At 50.5% G+C, this 15,544-nt stretch overlaps 1 protein-coding gene across 1 annotated transcript in view; it reads right to left on the bottom strand.

Moving 5' to 3' along the window:
• The window catches only part of LOC104492397 (rho GTPase-activating protein 32-like), a 26,314-nt gene that overhangs the window by 2,859 nt on the left and 7,911 nt on the right, over positions 1–15,544 (bottom strand). The window contains 10 exon segments of the mRNA XM_010134955.1: positions 587–1,504; positions 2,156–3,004; positions 3,523–3,597; positions 4,299–4,444; positions 5,191–5,392; positions 7,110–7,255; positions 7,848–7,955; positions 9,648–9,730; positions 10,404–10,548; positions 12,699–12,801. Coding sequence (XP_010133257.1) covers positions 587–1,504; positions 2,156–3,004; positions 3,523–3,597; positions 4,299–4,444; positions 5,191–5,392; positions 7,110–7,255; positions 7,848–7,955; positions 9,648–9,730; positions 10,404–10,548; positions 12,699–12,801 — 2,775 coding nt within the window.

The following is a 15,544-nucleotide window of genomic DNA, read 5'->3' as shown; positions in this document are numbered from 1 at the left end:
CAGAGAAGAAACCAGTGGGAGTTAGGAGCGAGCATCTTCTTCCCTCTGCTGTTCTGCAGTTAAGATACCAGGGATGCTCGCATGAATTATTAGTTCAGTGTAAGTTCTCCTGTTTGCTGGGGAGAGCGAGCGCTGCTCGCTGTGGAGGGGCTGCGTGGGCGCTGTGTAGCCTCAGGTTAGAATTTTTACTCTGTGCCCATGGTGTTTTGGTAGATGGTGCTTGTCTTAATGACAATGGACCTGGATTTAATCTCCTCACACCCTGGTGAGCAGCTCAAGCAGTGTCATAGGGCAGAAATCCCTTCCCTAAATGTGGCTGTGGTGTTTAAGATGGGCTGCAGGCATGTTTCATGGGCAGTGGGGAGTCTGGATTTCTGAGGAACGTTTCCTTCTCTAACCCTCTCGCCAGGAATCTGACCTGCATAAAGAGGTGATTGTCAGCCTCAGTGAAGAGCGGATGCAAAAATTCTCATTTCTGAGCACTTCTAACCTAGCATCAGTCACCCCAGCAGATACTTCTTTTCCCTTAAACCTCTTTTCTATTTGGGTTTGGACCGACTGTGCTGGCAAGGCTGGAGGGGAGCACGTCCACGTACCTGGTTAGAACTACTCGACGCTTTTGCGGAGGCCGCTGGCACTTGTCCCATTGCTGCCTGGTGATCTTGCCTCTGCGCCGGGGTGGGCTGGCTGGTGGCGAGCGGGCGCTGAGCAGCTGGAATGGTGACGTCTGCCTGCGTGGTGGCTGGAGCTGCCGGCCCGCGGTTCGGCTCGGTTGCTGTTGGCTGGATGGTGGTTAAATACGGCATTGAAGCCGGGGTGCTTTTCTCCCCGGCAGTTACAGGAGGAGGAGACTGGAGTTTGTCATCAGCTGTGCAGACAGGAGTGTGGTGCTTGTCCCCAGACATGCATGCACGGAGGTGGGGCTTATCTACAGACAGGTCTGCTGTGGGTGCTTCCCAGTCAGGCAGCGCGCCTGGAGTGTGGTGGTGTGTGTGCTCTCGGTCCCCAGCATGGGAGGGGAAGGGCTCTTTGTCCCCAGCTTTACCAGGATGGAAGCTGGACTGCTCCTGCTCTGCATCTCTGCTATCAGGCATGTCCCCAGGCATGCCCGAGTGGAGAGGTGGGGGGTCCCGGGCCCCAGGTGCACCCGGCGGGTGGTTCTGCTCCCCGGGCGTGCCGCTACCTTGGAAATCCTGCTCTACTGGTGCACCAGTCTGGAAGTGAAGGCGGTTCTCGGGCAGCCCGGTATACAGGTGGAGCTTGTCTGGAGCACCAGCAGAGAGATGGAGCTTTTCTAGAGCTGTGCCAGCTTCAGTCTCTCCATAATTTGTGCTTTCAGAGTGAGCATCTCCTGGCCTTTTCTGAGACTGAGCGGACGCTTGCTGTGCGGACTCGGCTAACGCTAGGGCGAGCATGCGCGCTGCATTTTTCGGAGGAGGAGGAGGGATAAGAGACACAGAACTGACGGGAACAGGATCCTGGGGGGAGTCGAGGGCAACTGCTCCTAATGGGGGGAAAATTGAGAGAGAGAGTGATTTTATGTTACCCAATAAGGAGAGTGACCTAACCTTAATGACTACTATAAAAAAATAGATGCTCTCCACGCTTTCACAGTGGCAATTCCTTCTGGCACGAAACACTTCTGTCTCACGTGCAAACGCTGCTCAACAGCACAGCGGGTCTTCACAAAAAGGAGAAAACACAAGAGATTGTCTACAGGCTCCTCTTGCATTTCTAGAGAGGTAGGAAGTAGGTAGCAGAGAACGAGATACCCTGACACAATTTTGATCATAAGGTTTTAGGCCAAAAGGTCCCTTCTTCGCGTGTTGGCAGATTTTTAGTATAAAAAAAGCAAAGTCTTAGATGGTCTATTGGCTGAAATGATTGAGAAGGACATGCTAGAGGTTTTCACGTATGACAGGATGGGGGGGAAAAAAAACAGTGGTATACAAAGTATTATGGAAAATTATCCGAGATTTGTGTGATACAGGGAGAAAGCAGAGGTTAAGACCTTACGGATCTGCACAGCCCCGCAAGACACTCGTGATCAGAACTGACGGGCAATCCCCTCTCCTAAAGGCACGCAGAGGAGGACGGCTTGGAGAGCAGGTCCCCTTTGGAACTTAAAGAAAGAATGGAGGAAAATGCACTGTACCTGGCTGTGTGTGTCCAGAGGGTACAGTCTTATTCTGACTGCTTGACATGGGTCTCTCCCCTTCTTCTGGCAACTCGGCTTTGCCAGCAGCCACTAGCTGGCCATGCTGTAGCTCTTGGTGGGCTCCTTCCCCTGCTCCTGTTTCACTGTTTTTCAGGGGCAAGGACATCTGAGTTGGGGACCTGTTTGTGGTTTCAGTGATGCCAAGGCCTTTGCTCCAGCTGGAAGCAGAGGAGTTTCTGGATGGCAGGGGTCCTCCGATCGCCTCGGACGTGCGGCTGGGCAGGCCAAAGGAGACAGGTTCTGACGTTGTCAGCGGTGGCGATTTGATGGGCTTTCGCCCCATCTTGGGTGAGAAGGCGTGGGGTTTGCAGGGTGCCTCTTCGGTCGGGCTCAGGTCCAGAGTGAAGAAGGGACTCATCTTCTCTTGGAAAGGGGAGACTGGCTCGGAGCTCGTGGCACTGCCTGGTGTCTGGGACTGGCTGCCTGATTCTAAATCCTTCTTGAGCAGGCTTGGCTTCTCCTTTATATCGACTGACTCCAGCAGGGAGGTGCTGCTGTCCAGGCACTCTGACTCTGCTTGGGGCGGGCTGCACTGAAAAGACATCGGGTCAAAATCCAGGCTTGCGACTCCAATATCTGGCGGACTCAGGTCAACATCTTCAGCAGATCGAGGGGAAATCAGGGCGGGAACGTGGATGAGCCCCTCGTCCCCGTCGCTGTCGTCATGGGGGAGGTTGTCGTAAGAATTGCAGCGATTCATGTTTCCTAGGAGCTCTCCGTTGAAGGAAGCAGACAGTGCATCGCTGCTGGACCGCGGTCTTCGGGGGCGAAACAGTTTGGATTCACCTAGGAACAAGTGGGTACAGGTTAGTGTCAAGAGCCTCCTTCCGGGAGGTGATGGTTCGGTGGTGTGACAGTCTTTTTAAGGCAGCGTGCGAGTCGCTTGCCTGGTGAACTCCAAACACAAAACTAACATAGTGACTAGTAACTGGTTATTGTGTATTTATTTTACAGCAGAGGTCAGGTCTGATTTAGCTGTGTGCAAAAGCAAAGTGTGCGGTAGCCCCAAGGCTTTCTCAGAAAGCCTCTTTCTTCCCCATGCCCCTTAGAACAGGAAGGGGAGATGGCGAGGAACGCAGGTAAGCAGTGCCAGCTCTGCCAAAGCAAGAGGTTTGCTTTTTTTACCTTAAATGCAAACAAAGACCTGAAGAGCATCTCTGTGATACCCAGTAAGCTGCTTCGTCCATTAGCGAGCCCAGCTTTTACTGGAGGGGTGGAAAATCTGCCCTGTTGAACAGTCAGTGATGTCAAACCGCCTTTTTTAATCCACAAGTGTTAGAAGTGCAGGTGCAGGTTTGTCTTACCATCCACGGCGTGCAGAGAGGTAAGCGATTCCTCGCTTTTTGCTGAGCGAAGAGTCCCGCTGTCTCCTCGTCCACCTAAGGGAACGCAACCGAGACAGCGAGAAGCTGAATTAGCAAAGTGCATTTTATTTGGCTATGTAACGACGGCAGGAAAAACCTGGAGGGGTTTCTAGTACTCCTTTTAGGAGCATGAAACTTGTCTTCGGTGCTCCAAGGAGACATTCTTAAAAAACATTTATATATTGTGTTTGTTATACTGAGACTATGAGAGTTAGAATTTAAAACTGGCACCTGGGAGAAGATGGGATAGAAGTCCTCACTGGCAGGTGAGTTTTACTGCAAAAAAATACTATTGCTATTTTTAAATTTGGAAATTGTAAACTGTATATGGAAAGGGCTGAGAAATCAGTCTGCGTGCGGTGGGATGTGGCTAAACGGTTGTCGGATGCCGCCTCTAGTTACGGTGGTGCAGTGTTTGGGGTGGATGTGTTTGGAAATGTGCCTCTATCTAGTTTGTGCGTCTTTTGAGAGCGGCAAAGGGAGCCAGAACTGTATTCTTAATTCCCAGTAAGAGCATCAGAAGGAATTATTCTGAGACTTTTTTACAGTGGTGCCCACATACCGTGGGTCAGGTTCAGCTCTCGGCTGATGCAAGATCCGTTAAGGAAAGAGCAGTTCATGAAGGTGTTGTGCACAGCTTGAACACTAGAAGGAGACAAAAGCCCACTGGAAAACTGAATTCGGCCTTGCTGAACCCCCTGGGCTTGCACCCTCACCTGCCAGGGCTATGGCTTTCATTTCCGAGGGCTCACTGGGATTGCGCTGCAGCTTGCGTTTGGACACGGAGGATGACTTCCCCAGGTTGAAGAAGGAACGCCAGCTGCCAACCGGCGATTTCTTCATCTTGCTGGGCGGTCTTTTTCTGGAGCGACAAAACAGAGCAGATTGTTGGAGGGGGAAGCTGCATTTAGTTCCTGCTCCTGGTTGGTTGTTGTTAGTGCTATCTGGTTTCTGCTGAAACAAAGCTTAGAAACTCAGCCTCTTCCAAATAGCTGAGGGTGTTTTTATTCTTATAGCTTGGTCCTAAAGTCTCACTGGGTAAATTCCACCAGACTATGCAGATCAGGTGAGCAAAGCTCCATACTTGTGCAGTACAGCAGCTGAGGGATGGCTTTTATTTAGCTGGCAGATGCAGCAGTTCTCTGAGGAGCCGTGCAGCTGTCAAAGATACTCAAAGCCATCCCTCCCTCGGGCTGTAAAGTCACAGTTGCCTCCTCCCACTGCCACATTTAATTTCTCGAGTCATCAAGTCTGTCCAGCTGCTCCACTTCAAGGGAACCCGGATTTGTTACAGGTGCTTAGTCCTGAAATCTTTGTTTCCAGGGGTTCACCCTGGTCACCTTTCTGTGCAGGTGACATGTGTAGGCATCTGTAACCATCCCAGCTTTACACGTTTAATGCTGACCCTGCCAACAGGGAGGGAGTGGTGCTGAAGTTCTAGGGCTAGACCGTGTCCACAAGACAACTGATGAAAGCTGAGTCCTCGCAGAGCCCAAAGCAGCTGGAAAACTGGCTACAATACTTTACGTACGACTAGTGTCAGTCAGCATTGGCAAGTTCTGGCTGTAATAAAAAAACCAAGTTACGACATGCTGGGAAGGGCTCTACCTTTCGGACGGAAAGTCTATGACCGTATGGAATTTCCCCTGTAAAGCTGCGGGGCCTTCTCCCACTTCGATGTATTTGCTGTCGGCCACGATGGGCGAGTTGATCTGGGCTTGTGTCCGTGCCTGCGCCTCCTCCAGTGTGAGCAGCTTCGTGGAAGGAGAGGACACCAGCAGCGACTTGGGCCGAGATAAAGAACTGTGCCCTGTCAGGGAAAACCACCGGGAGGGTCAGCAAACAGCAGTACGGAGATCAAAGCTCTGGCTCTGTGTGTCTAGGGAGGTGCTGTGTTTTATCCTCAGCTTTGACCCCACAGACGGGGTCCAAAGAGCCATTCTGTCAGAGGTACGTTCTGACAAAAAAACCCTCTCCGTTACGAGAGCAGCTCAGTGTGTTTTAAACAGAGAAGGCGGAGGGAAGGAGGTATTCTACTCTCCTTCTACCCCACCGACCTCGAGGGTAGTAGGTATTCTGTAAGAATACCTATAGAATATAGGTATGTAGGAATATTTCCTATAGAATATAGGTATTCTTTGCATACAGATGAAGCTTAAGTAATAGTCTGTACAGAAAGGGATGGTTTTCCCTTTTGAGAAGCTTGGCCTCAGTCACTCCCAGGTGTCACCTCTCGGCGTGGCAGGAAATGCCGCGTGTGACTGAAGCGGCCGCAAACGACCATGCAGATGGACAGGCTAAACAGAGTCTAGCTGCGTGTCTTGCCCTTGGCCTTGGTGCTTGGTTTTGGAGATGATTTTTGTAGGTGGTGGATGTTGCCTCCTGCTGCTAGGCTCAGGCTGTTAAGTCAGCTTGCAGCGCGGAGGAGCACGAGGAGCCTGCTGTCTCCTGTTTGCCCTTGCTTATTGAGCAAGTATTTGTATGGTTATTCTCACGTGAGTTGAGGGGTGTGGGGGGAAGCACATCATCACACCAACATCCTGGTTGGGGCAGTTCCTACGGATCCCTTCAGCATCGCAGCTCAGTGTCACAGCCTGGTGTGTGGTGGTGAGCTGTAAATGCTGTCCTGGGTGAAGTCTGCGTTCCAGCCTTACCTGGAATAGCCTAGTGCAGGCTTGGGAACACCTCTTACGGGCAGGGACAGGCAAGAAGCTGTGCTGCTGGAAGCTCTGGAGATGCTGCCTTGCTGAGGCACTTGAAACAGCCTGACCCTTCTCCCCGCCAGCTTTGTGTCAAAGCGTGCCGAATGTGAACGACCAAGTCATTAAACAATTAGCTGAATTTACATGGTCCATTCTAAGCCTGGATAATCATTTGGCTCGGTCTCTTAGTGTGCTTATCTCCCCCTGGCAGGGCTCAGCCTGCTGTGGGCTGTTACTGCTCAGCCAACCTCTGGCTCCTACTGACTTAAAATTACCTTCGGGCAGCAACAAAAGCTGGACTTGGAGCAACTCCGCTATGTGAGGTAGAGGCTGGGCTCATGTAAAAGCGGGGAGCAGCAAATAGCCTGGAAAACCAGCTGTTTCCCACAGGGGAGGGCAGGTTCCCGGAGCAGATGGTGCACACTTAATGCTGCTTAGGAGTCAGAACAGCTTGTGCTAGCCACGTATGTTGATCTAACACACAGAGTAAACTTATTTCCTGCGGAACTCTGCTCATTTTCAGTGGAACAGGTATTCTTGTGCTCTCAGCAACTCCTCAAGGAATTTAGGTTCCAAAACTGAGTGAAGTTTCCTTACAATTTCTCAGTGCTAGGGCAAGCACTAAGATTTGCACTTCTGCAGAGCGTCCCTGGCTTCAGGGAGGCACTGAGAGCAATTTCTAAAACCAGGCTCCGTTTGCCAGGTCCTAACCTCATAACCCTGTCCCCTTGGTTACAGTAAAAACACATTTCAAATGTCCCAGACTTCCATTCAGTGTCTGTCACCTTTTTGCTCAAGGTAAAGTGAGCGGAGGAGGACACTCACCTGCTCCATCTCGTATGACCGAGCTGAGCTTGGAACTGAAGAGGACATCCACGTGGTTCAGGATGAATTCCACCACTACGGACTGAATTCGCACCTCCATGAAGGCAGCCGTCCCGCTGAAGCAGGCAGACTCTATCTGCTTCGACCTGGAGAGAAGGCAGACGAAATGAAACACCAACAGCCGAAGAACAGGGGAAGACGCGCTCCTTTCGGGTAAGGCTCAAGGGCTGGAGCTGTGGTGCCTGGCTGCTCAGGGGGACAAGGCTTCCGGGGCGGTTAAGAGATGAAATCTCATCACAGCGCTACACGAATGATGACACTGTAGTGATTTATAGCCAGATCTGGGGGTCAAGTACCCCAGTATCCACAAAGAGATCATCTGACTGCTTGTGGGTGAACTGCCAGAGAGGAGCGAAGCGCTCGGTAAGGGGAATCTGTGCATCGGATTTCCCAGGCTGGTAACAAAAGTGCTGCAGGAAGTGATACAAGTTGGCCAAACCGATACTTTTTTTTTTAAAAAGAAAAACTTTTTAAAATTACACCATTAATTTTAAACTACCCTTTTTACGCCCTTTCAAAACAAATTTAGGGGACAGATTTAGGGGACAGATGATCCAAGATGATCTCGGTAAGGTTGAGTTTCTGCAGCCAAACGCTGTTGATGTAGACAGCCCTTGCTTAGAATGCTTTCTCATTGGAAACCGTACAGGCAGAGAAGAGCCACACTGGCTGGAGTACCTGAGGAGGTTTGGAGCCCAGACGATGGCCAGGTTCTTGGTGTGCATGTTTGTGATGGAGCAGTAATCAGCGAGGCGAGCCAAGTGTCTCATCAGGAACTCCAGCGTCCTGGAAAAGGGGAGACAGGCGATGGTTGAGCACCACGGGCAAAGCCACACTGCGTGTGACACCACGAACCCCAGTCCCGTGGTTTCTTTGGGTTTGACAGCTCACAGGAGCAAATGTTCAACTACGTGCCCTAAGACTAAAGGTAAAATTGTCTTTGCAAATAATTCACTGGGGAGGGGCAAGAGGGAATCTCTCCTGATTGGTCCAGGCTCAACGAAAAGATGGACAACGCATCTGCTCCGAGTCCAAGGGCTGGATCCAGCCAGCACGGCTGGATCACCGGATGGGAACACTCCATGTACCCCCACCCCAGCAGGATCCGGAAGCAGCAGTTTGGCTGCTTTACTGTGACCCTGTGCAATAAAAATACCTACTTTAGCTCGATGTTGCAATGCCTGTTAGAGGGGGGACCCTTTTCTTGGGGTGGGGATGGATGGGGGGACTTTGGGGCTTACAATTCCGGACATGGACGAGGCCTGAAGTTGAAGATGGATGTTTCTGGCTGGAAACCAAAGGGACACCCTGCACCACCCTGTTGGAGGCCTGCATGGAACTTCTCATTGCAGAAAATTAAAGTGGTTTTCAAGCAAACTACACTCCACTTTGCACCCAGCTGCCTCCCCCCCGCTCTGGTCTAAGCCAGCCACAAGCATCAGCCCCCCATGTTAAACGAGCCTGTCATCCCTGTAAAGGGAGAGTCACTTCACGGGAAAGGTGGAAAGTGCCAGAGAAAACCAAAGGTGACAGCTGACTTCAGATCAGGTCCTCCTCAGAGCCCTGCCCCCTTAATTAGCATAAAGAAAATATTACAATCAATCAGTGCAATAGCTGGTTTGTCTTAACTAATTAATGCTATTTAAAGAGCAAACAGCCCATATTTGTAGCTTGTAACACACTAGTTAACATTTTAATCAAGGCTAATGACCACACAATGGTATTGCTGTCCCAACAACCTGTATGAGAATAAGCCACAGCGTTACTGTGGTCCGGCTGATTCCTGATATTTAAATAACTTCCAAAATACATTATTAGTGACTATTTACACCACCGCAGCCTCACCTGATTGGTGAGGCCTAGTTACCGCACATCATTACACTAATTGTTTTTTAATACCATTTAAAGCATCATTAACATACTGTTAAGATTACGCTATTAATAACTATCTCCATACTTGGTCTGATGCCTCTTCTCCCTACCCTGTAATAATTTTTAATAGTAAGGACCATTAATGTGTTATTGTGGCACATTAGCATATATCACCAATTAGTTATTAATAAATACTCATTAGTTTGCATATATCATTATAATGAGTTGATGAGTTTTAAACACTGCATTATAATGAATTATTTTACTGGAGCATTGTTATAATTTGCAATTTACTATTATTGCAGGGGCTGGGAAGGGAGAATTGGAGACAAAATACACACAACCAAATTAAAATAAAGGCCTGAACCAATTTTTTGGCTTTAACTGATTCCTAGAGCTGCTGTTGTTCCCCCCCAAACTATTTCCTTAGTGATATCAACCACTTCTGACATAACAGGCTGGGATTGCCCTCCTCTACATCCAAGGAAGCCAAATACGAGCACGTAACGATTCCAGTGTTGGTCTGTAAGGGGCTAAGGAAAACACGAATCTATTTTCTACAGCCATAAAGCGTTTTAATATAATCAGAGCAAAGGCTGCACGAACCTGTAGTGAGGAGGGGGCAGCTGCTGGATTACATCGTGGATTTTCACCAGCCGCTCTTCATCTGTAGCAGCAGAGACGGCGTCCTGGAAGGAGACGGGAAGGGATTTAGCTGCAAATAAGACTAGATACCTGCCACAGCATCCTGAACCGCGTGGCTGATGTGCCGTTCTTCAGCAGTGAGGCGGATCACGTGGCTCTGCTCTACCTGCCGACAGACTGGCACACGGATCATGTGAGATGGGCCAAGTAAATCAACATCTGGGACACTCTGTAGCTTGATAGCACAGAGGAATTCCTTGCAGAGGGTGTTCAGCTCCAAGCAGCATTTGCTGCTAATTCCACCCCTGTTGGAGATGTCATTGGGGAATGGCAATCGATGAGGGAATTCTTGTAAAGCATCATTAGTGTCCCAGTAACTTTATACCGGGGCCCCCAAAGTGGATCAATACGGTGAGGCAGGGGGTGACAAAGGCGAACGTGAGGAAACCTAAAGGGGAAATAGAAGAGAGACCTCAAACCTGGGGCATGGCTGCACTTCTGCAATGGTGGGATGCCACCCGGAGAGGGGACGTGGTGTGTGTGGGGGGGGGTGTTAGGCTGGTCATTTTGGAGAGAGGTTCTCCCAGTCATCTAAAAACCCTGAACTAAGCAGGAGTAAGCTGAAAAAAAGGCGTGTGGGAGCTGGAGCCTTCTCAGCATTTCTTGCTCTGACCTGTGCGGATGAAGCCGTGCTGAAAGGCATCGCCTTGCGCTTACCGAGAACTTCTCGTAGAGCTGGTAGGTCAGCAGAGGGTTCGGGAGTTCGCGGAAGTAGAGCTTGCAGAGGGAGCCCACGCAGTGGATGTCCTGGATGTAAATATCCTTTGTCAAGTCAGGAATCTGCTCTGAGTCAAACTCGTGGCTGGAAATGAGAACAGAAAAATGGGTGAAAGGGGTTGAAAAGGAGCGATGGAAATAAACCCCAGCGCAAGTTACAGTCAAGAAAAGCAAGGGCTTCCTGATTTACAGGCACAAAACCACACGACCCACGATTGTGGTGCTGCCACAGTCGATTTTCCCTAAAATGAGCCTTTTTTTTTTTCCTATCGAGGCATTTCCAGTTAGTTTTACAACTGACTGGCTCATCTGCTGCCCCTTTTGCTGCGACAGGACTTTTCACAAAGTCAGCAGGGAACATCTCCCAAGACCACGTGCACGCTGAACTCCAGGCGCTGCCTGGAGGAGGAGTGCCCATGGTCCGAGGACAGCTGCTGTCCCTTTGCATGTCAGCAGCCTGGACACTGAAGCGATGAAGCCATGTGGAAGAGCAGTGCCATCGGCAGCTGCTGCACGTGGCAACGGGGGCGGGCAGCAATTCCTCGGGGACGAGCTGGTGAGCCGAGCCTCTGCTGCAGGGTGAACAGAGCCAGGAACCACATGAAGAAAATCCCCGAGCACTCCCTTAGTTTTTGGAGAGAGGAAAAACCAAAATCACAGACATTTATGAAATAAAAGCTGAGCTTAGAAGGCCAAGGGCTGGCTCGCCACTAGAACACGTGTGTGGAAAGCACTGTTTCAAATTACCAGGACAGATTGTCAGGGATGAGCGTGGCAAGTCAGGCCACGGGGAGCTGCGAGAACACGGCTGCACTAGCTCAAGCTCCATTTCCCTACGAGGGTCTTTCTTTAAGCTGTAAACCAAAAGGGTTTGTCATCAACACAGGGCATCATCCTGTCTGCAGTCAGCCTGGGGGACAGGAGAGGGCTCTGCTGCTTCAGCCCACCCCAGCTCCTCCAAGGAAGCAGAGGTTTCTGTTTTCCCCAGCTGCTGGATTGCCTGGAGCCACAGGCCTCAGTGTTTAGTGTTTCTACACGCTCCCACCAGCACGTTCTGACTCATCACTTACTCATAGCTGGGAGAGAAACTTACTCCCTGCACTTTGCTCCAGAGAAGAGGAGAGCGAGCTCAGAAGGGAGATGAGGGAAAGACACCAACCCACCCATCCAACGCGCTCAGCCTTGGCTGAAATTCCCTGGCCACATCCCTGCCCTACTCCAGCGCTCCCAGAATAAATCTCTTACCGTGCAGAGACGTGCCCGTGAGGGGCAAAGAAGGGGCAGACCTACTGCATTAGTCCTTTTGTCTCTCTGCACTGGCTGTTCTGAGATCTGCAGGGTCTTGGTGACACAAAGGGAAAAAATGGACCAGGGCAGCGACTAGCAGGATGGTCCAGCACGAGTCAAAATGCGGAATTAAAGGGATGTCACTGAAGGAAGGGCAAACATGTTATTCAGCCCAGACTGCTGTGGGCGACAGCTACAATCAGAGTCTTTGGAGCCTGCCTGATCAAAGCCTCAGGAGCAGATTGTTAAAACGGACCTTGCTGTTACAAGAAACGAGATTAAGCTGAAGCAGAATAAGCCCATCTGTACCAGGGTTAGTACAGTAACCACACCAGCCCGAACCCTGCCACCGAACCTGGGCAGAGCTGGTGCAGAAGGGACCTTCCTGTGGAAAATATCCCTCTGTTGCCTCTGGATCAGCGCTGGAATTAGTCACATGCCACTGGTCCCAGTCCCTTCACAACTGAAAGTGCATTCCAAATGGCAGGAGGAAAACCAGCCTCACAAAAGGATAAAGCCTGTTTACTGGGATGAGACCAGCTCCCAGCTGGGGAGGACACACACCTGGACTTCCCCTGCACAGCCGCGCAGCCTGGCAATGCCACTCACCAACAATTATGCAAATATGCTTTGCATGTCACCGATTAATAGCCAATGCGCCAGGAGTCCAAAGCAGCAAAGAGAAACATCAGCTGCTCAAAAGGGCAAGAGGAAAAGGGAATGAAACGTGACAGCACAGTGACACCTCAAGCCCAGAGCCCTCTGATATTCTATCCTGAAGAAAACAAATTCTACTGAATGACCCTGTGCTGCTCCTACCCAGTGACAAACCCAAACTGGAGCTGCTGGGACAGTCCGCCCTGCGACCATCTCAGTGCAGAGCCTCCGAACCCCACGTGTGCCTCATTTGTCCTGTGCAAAGAGGCTTCTCAAATGCATCGCCCTTACCGTAGCTTCTGGATGTTGGACGCGATCCCGGACAGTCGATATATTCCATCCACAATGCCATGTTTCTCGATGAATTCAGTGCAGCTCTTGAGGACCTGGGGGACTGAAGAACAAGTAGTGCTGGTTAGTTCAGCCTCTTATTAACCTAGTTCAGGTAGTGGTCTTGTCAGATACCGTAAACTAAGCCCAGCTAGGCTGCTGCTTGAGTTCTTCCTCGGAGGAGAAAGTCTGTAAGAAATTTCACTTTAGGAGTTAGTGTGGAAGCTGGTTAGAGGAGTTCTTTGAAGAAAGAGAGTTCATTTGAAGAAATGCCAGGATATGAATCAGGTTGGAAAAAGTCAATTCTGGTCAAGCAGAGACAGCGCAGGTCCCACCAGAACTCCCACAAGACCTGTGGTGTTAAATTCCATTCCAGGAGAGCTATGAAATTGAGCAAATACACTCTCTTTGGCCAAAGACCGCATTTGTTTTCCAATCTATCCAGGATTAACCTATGCCGCTTGGTTTAAGCAAATATAAACATGATGGAGATGCTACTTGGTGCACCAGGGCCAGGCCAGTTTTCACAACTGCCGATTCCATCCCCTCTGTCTGCTGGAGCGTGACTGGATTGAGATAGCTACACAACACTCGCAGTAACTGCAGACAGCGCGGGGCATGACAGCATGGAAAAAACAACCCCAGAGGATATAATTAGGTGTCAAGTTAATATTCAAGCCACTTCACCAACCGATTCCTTCCAGCCGACTTGTCAGCCTCACGCAGCATCCGCTGCCGGAGCTGTCTGTCCGTCCTTGTAAGCTTAAGGAGGAGCAAATTACTTTATTTATCAAAGGGAGAGAAAACTGCCCTGAACACCGAAAGAAAATGAGGATTGAGCCCGTGAGCATCAGCAAATCTTCATGGAAAACACACAGATCCTCACGGATTCCTCTGCAAGCCCCTTTCGCCACAGCTCCTGCGATGGGCTACGTTTACTCCTCCATCAGCTGCCAGGTCTGATCAATTTGCCACGTGACACAGATTCTGAATAGGTCGTGTGGCAAATCCCCTTATATCAAGCAGCAAACGCCATCTGCCAGTCAGGTCTCCTGAGCCCTGCCGAACTCGGATGCTCCGTGCTGTCCTCGCCCCAGCCGCTCCACCGGCTCGCAGCAACGCTCACAAAAGCTTCATTTCACAGGGTTCCCTGGAAAGCAGCAGCCCCATCCCGGGCTAAGGGCACACCTGACTGAACAACCCGGTAAATCTGTGTGGCACGTCAATCACGCCGGCTCAGCTAGAGCAGATTAGGCCCCGGACCTGTGACACTCAGAGACGCCAAGAGACAAACCCGAGTCACTCAGACGCCAGAATTGCACTACCAGGCTACCAGCATCTCGGGCTCTTTTCCAAAGCCAGGTGCAGATCTGGGGCAAGCAGAGCCCTTCTGCATGAAGCAATGGCACAGGAAGAGCATTAGGAACCAAGTGCTGCTTTTTTGGGAGAAGGAAAACCAGGAGGAGTCATCACCTTCTGCTCTGCCCTGGAGGTGCAACGGGAATTTCAGCTTCCACTAACGCAGCCAGAAGATGTTTGCAGAAGGAAACCTCAGCATCTGCTCCGAGGCTAAAGGCACCTCTTGCAGCCTTGTGAGCTCAGAGGAGCACCACAATTACGGGCATCAGTCATTAACCAGACTCACATTTAGGCGTCTGGGCCAGGATAAGCAACAACTCACCGCCGAGAGGGTTTGGAGCACAGTGGTGAAGTGCCCATCAGTCATCCACCGCGCCAGAAGCTAAATGTCCTTCTGGGGTTGATCCAGCTGTGGTCAGAACCGTATTTATGCACCAGTTCGACCTCACAGCAACCTGCTGCGACAGTGTGAATGGGGTCCAGGGAGAACAGGGGGAAGGTGAGGGCTGCAGCACTGACAACGCGCTTCCCAAAGCACCTACTTGTCATGGAAGATCCTGGGTGCAGAGAGAATAATTAATGTACACTGAAAAATTTCTTTGCATTTCCTAATCTGGTTACCAGGACGATCTGTTCTTTAAGCTAAATATATCCTGCCAGCACCACAGATATTTTGGGGGAATTCAAGTGGGGCTATAATTATACCTGAAGGCCCTTCACTGCAACAGCGACTTGAGTGTTCTGATTTTTCTACAAAAAATTCTGACGGTTACATGCGTGTTTAACCTCCCTCTGCCCTGTGAACCCCAAGCCCTTTCGCTAAACACACATTTATATATACAAGGTATGGAGGGAATAGTGCCCACCACCACCAGAGTGAAATGGCAGGAGACTAAGACTTCATGTTGCTGAAGAGAAGCATGCTGAGCCCACCACTGACGGGGGCTTCTGACAGGTACCCGCGCTACACAGCCCCGCTCCCTCCCGTTGCTGTCAGGTAACAGGTAGTTCCAGGAAACAAAGTGAAAAGTCTGGATCCCGGACGTGTTGGCGCAGCAGCTAAGGAATGCATTCAGCCCAGCCCCGAGCACCTCTCAGCTGGTTTGAAAGGTTTACGGCATCTCCGAGGGCTCGTTAACGGGTTAATTCTCTGCCATTAAGAGGAAACAGGAGTTTTATGGGTTTCATTCAAAGCACATTTTGATTCTTCTTGAAATCAGGCACGTTTCCTTTCCTATCATCTTGGTTTTATTTCTTCCATTTTAATCGTTGGTAATGTTCCCTCCCTGGGTTTCGGGAGGCTTCCTTTGTTTTTATTTTTTATTTTCTCAGTACGTTGCTGGAATCAGAACTATGCGCTCAGCCCGGGGAACGAGGCCTGGTTAATGGACCAGAGCACACTGCGGCGCAGCTGAATTCCACGCACGGCAAACCTGCGGCTCAGCAGG

This window comes from Buceros rhinoceros, unplaced genomic scaffold, assembly GCF_000710305.1.
Source record: "Buceros rhinoceros silvestris isolate BGI_N320 unplaced genomic scaffold, ASM71030v1 scaffold7004, whole genome shotgun sequence".
NCBI classification, from domain to species: domain Eukaryota; kingdom Metazoa; phylum Chordata; class Aves; order Bucerotiformes; family Bucerotidae; genus Buceros; species Buceros rhinoceros.
Note: the sequence above shows the minus strand (reverse complement) of the source record. Positions and strands in the feature narration are given on the sequence as shown.